The 11028-nt window shown below is 35.1% G+C and overlaps 1 protein-coding gene across 10 annotated transcripts in view; it reads left to right on the forward strand.

Moving 5' to 3' along the window:
• The window catches only part of STK38L (serine/threonine kinase 38 like), a 79667-nt gene extending 69303 nt beyond the window's left edge, over positions 1–10364 (forward strand). For 6 of the 10 annotated variants that reach the window (XM_070620867.1, XM_070620860.1, XM_070620864.1 and 3 more), the window contains 8 exons: positions 380–534; positions 904–1006; positions 1203–1264; positions 3195–3312; positions 3949–4072; positions 5053–5148; positions 7402–7493; positions 7600–10364. In XM_070620867.1, coding sequence (XP_070476968.1) covers positions 380–534; positions 904–1006; positions 1203–1264; positions 3195–3312; positions 3949–4072; positions 5053–5148; positions 7402–7493; positions 7600–7727 — 878 coding nt within the window. In that variant the 3' untranslated portion in view covers positions 7728–10364. The remainder of the gene's footprint in view (positions 1–379; positions 535–903; positions 1007–1202; positions 1265–3194; positions 3313–3948; positions 4073–5052; positions 5149–7401; positions 7494–7599) is intronic. The other 4 variants (XM_070620861.1, XM_070620863.1, XM_070620862.1 and 1 more) reach the window with 1 other exon arrangement.
• Positions 10365–11028: the final 664 nt, after the last annotated feature.

The raw sequence follows: 11028 nt of genomic DNA on the forward strand, positions 1-11028 counted from the left end.
CCTCTGAGTGTTTTTGAAACTTGAATGTGAAAGAATATATCCCGTTTCCAGGTTTGCTTCCTCTGATTTATTTTCGCAGTTGGACATATTTTCCTTAGCAACTTATTGTGGATGTTGAATAGTGGATATTACTTCCTTATCATCTCTGCTCTGATTTGATTTCACATACTTTCTACCTTAAAACCATTAAATGTCATGAAACTTTGCTTATGCAATGACACTTTTTTTATTTGGCCCTAGAGATAGTTGGAGGTATATACTGGGTGGATCATAAAATGCAAAAATCAGGCATACATTGTATAGATAAAAAGAAAGCTTTTACAAGGTATTCCCCTTTTGAGGCATTTCTAATACACAATACTTATTTTCCTTTATTTAGGTGACATGATGACATTGCTAATGAAGAAAGATACCTTGACAGAAGAGGAAACACAGTTCTACATCTCAGAGACTGTTCTGGCAATAGATGCAATCCATCAGTTGGGTTTCATCCATCGGGATATTAAACCAGACAATCTTTTATTGGATGCCAAGGCATGTGAATAAATTGGTGAATTATTAGGTTGCTGATTATTTATGGAGTAATAGAGCTGACTTTGTGATTGGAAATGGGCGACTGCAATTTATATTATTGCTAAACTGCATTATTTCATAGACTCATGCAATAGGAGAGGACTCTGGAGTGAAATGACATCAAGAGAATATGGCTGTCTGTTTATCTTCTTCCATTTTATACTTTTTAAAGTCATCATCATCAAATATTTATAATTTTACGTTGCACCTGTGTGAATTTTAAGCTAAGAATTTTTATAATAATTGCATTTAAAGGAAGAGTTTATGATAAGGCTTTTGTCTCAAAGTTAATATCATCTGTTGATTTTACTAGACCTTTTTTTTTTTTAGGGTCATGTAAAATTATCTGATTTTGGTTTGTGCACGGGATTAAAGAAAGCTCACAGGACTGAATTCTACAGAAACCTTACACACAACCCACCAAGTGACTTCTGTAAGTCTGATTTGGTTTTTTTCCTCATTAAAGTAGTATAGTTGGTTTACTTCAGTGCTCTTGAGAACTGAAGGTTCTCTCCTTCTCCTCACTCTTTAAACCAATGTATTTTAAACTATATGCGTGAATTTTTTTTTTTTTTTTTTTTGGTGAGAGTTTTCCCCTCATGATTACAATTCTGTCTTGTTGAAATTAGCGTTTCAGAACATGAATTCAAAGAGGAAAGCAGAAACGTGGAAGAAGAACAGGAGACAACTGGTGAGTTAGCCATGTTTCTAAGGAAGAATTTTGTGCCCTGGTGCTAAAATCTCATCTGGTTTTTGCCCGATTATTTCGTATCTTCACAATGAGTAATGCCTACTTCGTAGCAATGATAGAGCTCATTTTGAGATCACACAGGTTTTAGTTTGTCTGTAACATTTCCTTGCCTATAAAGTGAAAAGCTGATTTTTACTTTATGGCTTATCTTTAGAGTATCTTATCAATAGATAAATAGATAAAATTAGAAAACAGACTTTACTGCAGATAAACTTAATTACTCCTTTGATGTGGAATAACACTGTCTATTTTAACCCCACACCATATTTCTCCTCTGTTACTTAGCAAATATGAGAATTGCTTGCCCCTTTCCTCTTTCTCTTTATCCTGTGAACTAGGTCATGAACATTCTCAAGGTTAGGAATGTGCCTTTTGACTTTGTTTTCCTAATGTTTTGTACAATGACTGGCACATACAGACATTCTCTAAATATTTGTTAAATTCAACCAAATGATGAAGGGAAACTAATTCAGCATTCCCTTAGGAAGATAAATAGACAATAAGATAATAGTCTGATACCCTCTCAAACCAAATTAAAAGACCTTTGCATTATTGAGCTCATTCTCTCATTAACCCAGGTAATTACAAGCTTCCTATGCTTGTAAGACATTTCACTGTTTTTAAAAGTGTAAAAAGTGTTAAAAAATGTATTGAGCTATGCATCAATGACAAAACCTTCCTTCTACTTTGAAATATGTCACTTTTAGATCAGATTTCACAATTGAGAAAGGAACTGCAGTATTTCCTAGTTTTGAAGGGATAAATGAATACTGCTTAAAAATATGGTGGGAATTCTGTACCTCTCTATTTACAGAATATTCACAGGTGATTACTGAAGTGAATATTACACTGTTCTCATGGCTATCATCACAACTCGTATCAGTGTTTCCCAAGGGAGAAGTAGAGGGGACTCTATAGGTATTTTGGGCAGGAAATTCTTTACAGCCTGTATCCCCTGCCCACTAAATGCCGGTTATGTTCTCCCCTAGGTCACTGAAGTGACAAAATGTGCTGCCACACATTTTCAAATGGCCCCTAGAATACTACCCTTAGTTGAGAACTATTGCCTTAAAGAAATAGTTTTTGTAAGATTTTACAACAATTAAGAATGAAAAACTGCAGTGCTCCCCAATGGATAGTGAGTGCCCCAGAATGAAGTTTATAATGGAATTACCTGATGTTTATATAGCAGGTTGTAGTTTACAAAGCACGTTCCTTTTCTTGTTTCATCCCCATATCAAGTCTATTAGGGCAGGTATTATTACTCCAATTTTATGTAAGCAGAAGCTGAGGCTCAGAGAGGTTGAATAACTTGCCTTAAGAACACATCAGTAGTGGGGCTGGCCCCGTGGCCGAGTGGTTAAGTTTGCGCGCTCTGCTGCAGGCGGCCCAGTGTTTCGTTGGTTCGAATCCTGGGCGCAGACATGGCGCTGCTCATTGGGCCATGCTGAGGTGGTGTCCCACATGCCACAACTGGAAGGACCCACAACAGAGAATATACAGCTATGTACTGGGGGGCTTTGGGGAGAAAAAGGAAAAAATAAAATCTTTTAAAAAAAAAAAGAACACATCAGTAGTGAGTGAGGAAGCCAGGCCTATTGGGCTCAACCTTTTTAGTCTTTTGAAATGAATTTAGAGCTAAATATATAATCAACTTAGATGTGCTTCTTAGGGGGCAGAAATCATGTCTTAAGTAACATATTATCTGACTCAGTACCTATCACCAAGCCCTTATACATGAAAAACATGCCAAATAAGTATTAAATGAAAAGTTAACTTCTGTATATATTGCTTTTGCCAGTAGTGAGCCATACTCAGATCTTTCGAAAAAAATTTAAGAATGCTGGTTTGACAAGCTGTTCCTTTGCAGGCGTATTCCACAGTTGGGACACCAGATTACATTGCTCCGGAAGTATTCATGCAGACTGGTTACAACAAATTGTGTGACTGGTGGTCTTTGGGAGTGATTATGTATGAAATGCTAATAGGTATGATTTATCATTCATTTACTTACATACTATATAAATTTCCTTGAGTGTCACTGATTGAACATATTGCAGATATCATGGGCTAAAATATCTGGGGCCAGCCCTGGTGCCTAGTGGTTAAGTTCAGCAACTCCACTTCAGTAGCCAAGCTTCAGTTTCTGGGTGCAGACCTACACTGCTCTGTTAGTGGCTATGGTTTGCTGGTGGCCCGCATACTAACAAATAGAGGGAGATTGGCACGGATATTAGCTCAGGGTGAATCTTCCTCAGCAAAAATAAATAAAGGAAAATAAAATATCTGAACTCTTGTAAACTGATTTCTGACATTCCTCAGTGTTCAATACACAATGATAAATACCAGTGAGTTCTCCAGGGAACCTGTTTCAGGAATGGGGTATTTAACCGGAATTCAGATGTTGTCAAAGTTGTGTCTGCATGGCCTTTCAGAAGGGGGGGCAATGCTTGAAGTCCTTTATTGTTGACTTGATTAGCAATTTTATTATAAATTGATGAATGGTGGCATTTGTTATTGTTAAATAGAGCACTCAGGGCTATTTTGTTTCTTTGACACGTATAGTAGGTATGGCATCTATGATCATAACAGCTGATAAAACTTTTGTTTTCTCTGATATGTAGGATACCCACCTTTCTGTTCTGAAACACCGCAAGAAACATACAGAAAAGTGATGAACTGGAAAGAAACTCTGGTATTCCCTCCAGAGGTGCCTATATCTGAGAAAGCCAAGGACTTAATTCTTAGGTGAGTGGTTAAATCCCTGGAGGAGTTTGTGGTATCCCAAAACTTCGCAGATCCCCAAAAGACTCAATTGCCCATTCCACTTCCGTGGGAAGAGAAGGACTGCCACTGATCTATGCAATCAAAGAGATCAGTAAGGAAAAATGTTTTTAAAAAATGTAGACTCTTAAAAGGAAGTATGCAGAAAGAAAAAGTAAGAGTTAATAAGAGGGACGAGATCTTGTATTATTTCAAAGGGCACTTCTGTTAGAATGCAATGACCCTATCCCATTAAAGAAAAAAAGGAAGGTAAATTTTTAGTAGCAGTTCATATCACGAAAGTCTATATATGAAATCTTTTCTAAGCAAAAGATCCCCTTCTGTTTCTCCACTAAGAGGAAATGTTGTTGTGAATGGCTGGAAGGAATATAAATTGGGATAACCTATGAGAACAGACAGTTGGCAGCATATTATCAAAAATCTTTAAACTATATATGATCTTTGACCCAATAATTCTACTTCTAGGAATTTTGCTTACATAGATAATCAGATGTGTGTAAAAATTTAGGTACGATATGTTTATCATGATATTGTTTTTAGTAATGAAGAATTGAAAACCATCTAAACGTTCAATAATAATAGACTGGCTGGAAAAATTTTATTATTTATATATGCAAATTTTAGAAAATGAAGTTATAAAAAATATTTAACAACTTTGCAAAATTTTCTCAGGATATGAAGTGAAAAAAATGGTCCTAAAATAGTAACTACTGTATCAACACAATATTTAAAAAATTATAACAAAAGACTAGAAGGAAATGGCTTCAAATGGTTTACAGTAGTTATCTCTGAATAGTGCAATTACAGATGATTTCTGTTTTCTCCCACATTTCCCACAAGACACAGGATTAACTTCAGTAAACAGAAAAAAACAATATTTGAAATAATACAGAGTACTTTAGATACAGTTTGCTTATGATAATTTCCCTGTTTCCATTTTCTAGATTTTGTGTTGATTCTGAAAATAGAATTGGAAATAGTGGAGTAGAAGAAATAAAAGATCATCCCTTTTTTGAAGGTGTAGACTGGGGGCACATCAGGTACGTTCATAGGCTTTGAATGGAGAGGTCTGAGTGAAAACAAATTTTTTAACTAGACAGCGATTGATTTCTCTCTGATTCTACTAGATTAAAGACAAGAAGTAACACTGTTATAATGTTATTAAATGATTGTTCTGGATTATATAAGTTAGTAAAACTATAGTGGCTAGAGCTAAATGACTTATTTTAGCTAATATCCACTTTAAGGGAAAAACCACATACTGTGCGTCTGTTTAGATTCTTATATTCAGAGTTACATGATAAAGGTTGTTAGCACAACAAAGATGTACTTACATTTCACACCATAACCTCTCATTTTTGTCTTCTCTCTAATATACCATACTGTGTCTCCTTTATTAATTTATAACAAAATACAGTCACTTTTTTAAACATTGTGGGAAAAATTAAATAATGCAAGTAACTTTTAAGAATTTGCTTATAGTTGTTAATTGTAAGCTTTCACCTTTATTCAGTTTATGGCCAAACTACCTTCAGTAGTTGTGATCTGTTTTCCACACCGCAGCTGTTTAGAAACTTAAATCTGATCATGCCATTTTCTTCCTTCCCTTTCCACCTAGAATCAAATTAAGGATCCTTATCTGCTGTTTCAGGACTGTGGGGTGTGGCTCTTGCCTCATCTGTACAAGTTGCATCCTGTGTGATCTTTCCCACTCCTCCCACCTCAGGGCTTTGTCATGTGCTATTCATTCTGACTGAAATGCTCTTCTCCCTGCCCTGTACCTGTCCCTGCCCTTCCCTGCCAGCATCTCCTTTTCATCTTTCAAGATAGCTTATATGTCACTTCGTCCACGCAGAGCTTCACTGGAGCTCCTACTGTGTGCTAGGCACTCTACCCGTGGTAATAGTAGCTGATTTTTTGATCATTTATTATATGCCCAGCACTGTTCTAAGTACTTTATGTGCATTTCTTATCTTATTCTCATAATAAACCTTATAAAACAGGTACTATTATTATCCGTTTTACAAATGAGGAACCTAAGGCACAGAGAGGTAACTTGCCTATAGTGCCACAGCTAGTCAATGATCTAGCTAGAGTTGCTAGCTAGCGTTGGACCCAGGCTGTTTAATTCTGGAGTTCTGACTCTTAACTGCTGCGCTGTATTATACTGTACATACATCATCTCCTTGAAGAGACCCATATGACTGCCCCCTTTTTCCAGTTGGAAGGATGCTTTGAGACCACCAATCCAATCTTGTTGACAGTGAGGAAATAAATAGTGACAGAGCAGAGACTTACCTGCCTAAGGTCATCCTGCTAATTAATGACAAGAGATTAGATCTCAGGGCACCTGGGTTTACGGTTCTTTCCACTAAACTAATATAAATTTATTAAGTTAGTAGATTAAGTATTAATTAACTTGGAATAATTCTGGGAAAAATATATACATGCTTTTTACATAGTTTTGTAAACTTATCACCTAATAGATGCAATAAGTATTTGTTGAAAAAATAAGAGCAACAAAAATTGATAGCTTCTTTTAACTATTTCTATACTTAAATATTTTTAGCATGATAAGAAGGCATTTTTGTGGGGCCGGCCCCGTGGCTGAGTGGTTAAGTTCACGTGCTCCGCTGTGGCGGCCCAGGGTTACGATCCTGGGTGCGGACATGGCACCACTCGTCAAGCCACGTTGAGGTGGCATCCCACGTCCCACAACTGGAAGGACCTGCAACTAAGATATACAGCTATGTATGGGGGGCGTTTGGGGAGATAGAGCAGAAAAAAAAAAAATGTCCCTGATTCCCTTAAAATTTATATGACTGAGAAGTTTTTGGATTCAGATTTCATCAAAAATGTGTAGCCCTTTCACCGTTTGAGCCCCTTATTTTCCAAAATGACTTGTGATTTATGAATTCTCTACTAGAAGAATTCTATTCCAGAATTAATGAGGTAGGATCGAGTCCCCATAATATCCAGTGTACTTTATAATTATAAGATATTTTAAATAAAATCTCTTCTGTTCTACTTTCCTTTTCATTAACTCTTGTTTTTCCACTTTAAAAAACAGCATGAGAAGGTCTTGGTACAAAGAAATAAAAACTCCAAGTAAATGATGATATTTTAATAAAAAATTATATTCAACTCTGAAATCCACTTATTTTCAAATCCATATTAAATTTCTTTGACTCTTCTAATATAGAATAGCATGTGGAATTTGCAAGTAGAATTATTTTTTTGGAAAATTAAGAATTCAGGAAAATTTACCATGGTTACTCAATACCTTTTTTTAGGGAAAGGCCAGCTGCAATCCCTATAGAAATCAAAAGCATTGATGATACTTCAAATTTTGATGACTTTCCTGAATCTGATATTTTACAACCGGGTAAGACAATCTACAGCACAACTAACACTATTAAAAGTCTACAAAGATGATGACATTTTCAGTAATGAAATTCCTTTGCTCTTGGTGAATTGTTCTCTCTTTCTAGTGCCAAACACCACAGAACCGGACTACAAATCCAAAGACTGGGTTTTTCTCAATTATACCTATAAAAGGTTTGAAGGGTTGACTCAGCGTGGCTCCATCCCCACCTACATGAAAGCTGGGAAATTATGAATGAAGATCACATTCTCCCACAACCAAGAGAACTCAGGTAGCTGCATCACCAGGCTTGCTTGGCGTAGATAACAGTACACTGAAATACTCCTGAAGACGGTGGTGCTTAGGACTACAAGAGGAAATTCTACAGGACTAGGATTTCTAAGACTACTACAGGAATTGGTTGGCAGTGCCAGCTGGCTTTTTTTTTTTTTAATATTTTATTATTTTTGTTAACTTTATTATACGAAGGTACTGGAATAAAAGAAACGTACATCCCTTTCTAACTGCACTGCCTACATGCGTATTGAGGTCCATTCTGCCTGTGTCTGCTGTGGCTTTGTACTGTAACACCTCTAATCAATTCAGGAGAAACACATATCATTTAAAGCAACATAGGCTCACCTGTAGGTAACACTGCAGTATTGCTTTTTTACTGCAAATCTTATGGGTCTAGATAATCAATAAAAGCCATCTTCCATAGTTGGTGTTAGAACACTTGCCCTATTGGTTTGGACATCTATAGAATATATATGAAGACAATTTCTGTAATGGTTTTAAGAAATTTTAAAAAGGAAATTATTTAAAAAATAGAATTTATCATCATGTTATTACACAAACTCCACAGTCGGGAGTGGCAAGTTTATAATGAGGAGGAAGTTCAACACCTTCACTCGAGCACTCCACTAATATATTTACTTTGCATTGAGAAATACTGATGACCTTTCTATACGTAGTCTGTATACTCATAGGGAGATGTACTGTATCGTATAAAATGTAAAGTTGCTTTTCTTGTGACAAGAGGACTTCTTTTTTAACAAGAGGACATGGCATTATTTTAATTTGATTATGGTGAGTTGAATTTAAGAAATGACCATGAAGGCTGCTTGTAGAACCTAGTGTATTTTTATTAAACTATTTTTTTAAATGTCAAACTTCTGATCATGTAAATGGACTTGTAGAGAACAAAGAGCTATTGACTTTGGTTTTCTAGAAAGTTGTTACATATCATGGCTGGTTAACTTGTTTCTTTTGATGACAGTTTTTCCTTTGATAGTACTTGTATTATTGTGCCATTATTTTCTTATACTCCAGACGTACCAAAGATCCTGAACAGCGTGGATGTTCACAACTGAGCGGAGTTTTACTTTCCCGTGGGAGTGCTGTATTCAGACGTGACAGATCTTTGATAGAGATCAGCTAATTCAAGGGCAATATTGTTCATGTTTAGCTACATCACTGTGGTTAATGTAAATGGACTTAAGGAAGTAAATGCAGGCCGGGGGGTGGGGGTGTCATTAGAGGATAGGGGAGACGATGACAGCATCAAATTCTTTGGGTATTTCCCTAAGAGTTAAATAATCTTTTCTAGCTCAACATTTTAATTCTAAAAGGACTCTCTGAGGCTTTGGTTTCCTAAGGACTAGTTGAGGAATAATACTTTATCAAAGAATGGCCTAATACTTGTCTTAACTGTTAATTGAGAAAATTTTTTTTAAGCTATAACAATTATAACCGTTACAAATGATCTGTGATCAGAATCTAAAATGATGATTTATTTGTAGGGATGTTCTTCCTAATGGGGAAGAATTGCATAGGATCATTATGCAAATCTACAAAAATTTTTATAAATGTTGCTGCTAGGTAGCTCTACAATGTTTCGATTAGGCCATCCTGGGTTTTTTCTCCTCTGTTCACTCTCTTCCTTTTCTTCCTTCCTTCCTTCCTTTCATTCATTCATTCTTTCTTTCCAGTATTTGATATTTATTATGTGTTCATCTAATAGTTCGTCTCCATTTTTCTTGTATGTGGCTGTGTATCTAGGAGAGAGAACTAGTAAAATTCTGGGGTTATCTCAATTTGACTAACTCTAGTTTTTCTAATCATAACTGCCTCTCATTTAAAAAATCTTCACTTTTGGCTCACTTGTATGAGATTTTATCACTCCCCCCCCTTTTTTTTTTAAAGGACTGTATTGCTAGTGTGATAGTGGATGGGTAAGACACGAGGAGATTGCAATGCTCTCTAGTTCTGATATGGTAACCATTTTAGTAAAAAAAACCATCAATTCAAGTTGACAGAGAGGGAGAGAGATAAAGGAGCTGAATTACCTCAGTTCACTTTTTAATTGAATAGTAATAGAACATTTTAGTTTCCATCTCCCTTATTCTTACTAACAGGAAGAACTTGGAAATGGGCAGTTCTGGAAAGTTTACCCTGTTTAGAGTCTCATTTTTCCCTGGGGTTAATAGAGTGATTCACAATCTTTGGGTTTCCTCCTCATCAAAAGCATTTCTTAAGTGCCTATCTAAAATCAATTAAAGACTGTGTCTGCCCTTTGGAAGCTAAGAATTTAATTCATGATGCAAATTAGCTAGGTAATTTGCGAAGTACCCTTGAGATTGAATTTTCTCTATTATACGTTTCCCATGTTTCCGGTGAACCATTTAATTTAAATGACAAAACCCTATCTAATCAACTGGGCATAATGACATTTTCTTTAAATTAGACTCTATTTTGAATTAAAGAGTTTTATTATAAACTGTGTGTTTTTGGTTTTTCTAAGTATATAGAAAGCTTGTATAATTCAGATTTATTCATTTCCTGATCTAATGTAGACTTTGACTTTTTTTATTAAAAAAACTTTGTATTAAAGCAAGTTATGTTATTTTTCTTTTATGCTTTTCTTATTAACATAGTTTGAAACCTTTAAATTTATTGAAGCATAGTGCTCTCTGAAAATAAGGAATTTCGTATAAATCAACCTTTTCTGAATGGAATATATAGCTGATTTAATAAGCTATTAGTTGAATGGAAAACAACAAGTGTGGAATATTCAAAGCTTTCTTTGGTTGCTTGAGATAGAGTTTCATTTATTTCTATAATAGCATACTTTTTCTGTTTTCTAAACACCTGTAAATCTTTGTGTAAATCTGTAAAATTTAAAATTTTTAAAGTACATTTATTTTTGGTGTTTTATTGTAGAAAACCTTTAGACAATCAATCAATCAGTATCTACTGGTAGGAGAAACAGCTATCCATCTTTTGATGATCTAAAATAAATGAATCGAGACTTTAATCAGTAGAGAGGTCCCAGGCTACTAATCACATTTTTCTTTGAATTGCTAAGATTCAGATGATTCAAAATAACTGTTTTGCTAAACCATGATTATTTCCTCTTGTCTTTATTTAAATTTTATTTTCTCTTTAGAAGTGCACTTATTTCTGAAAAATTTTAATGAAACACTTAGAACAAATATAAATACAAGACACTTGGGAGATATTTTAGATTTTTATGAAAAAAATGTGAGGGAATATT

The sequence above is a fragment of the Equus przewalskii genome, chromosome 5 (genome assembly GCF_037783145.1).
Source record: "Equus przewalskii isolate Varuska chromosome 5, EquPr2, whole genome shotgun sequence".
Classification (NCBI taxonomy): Eukaryota; Metazoa; Chordata; class Mammalia; order Perissodactyla; family Equidae; genus Equus; species Equus przewalskii.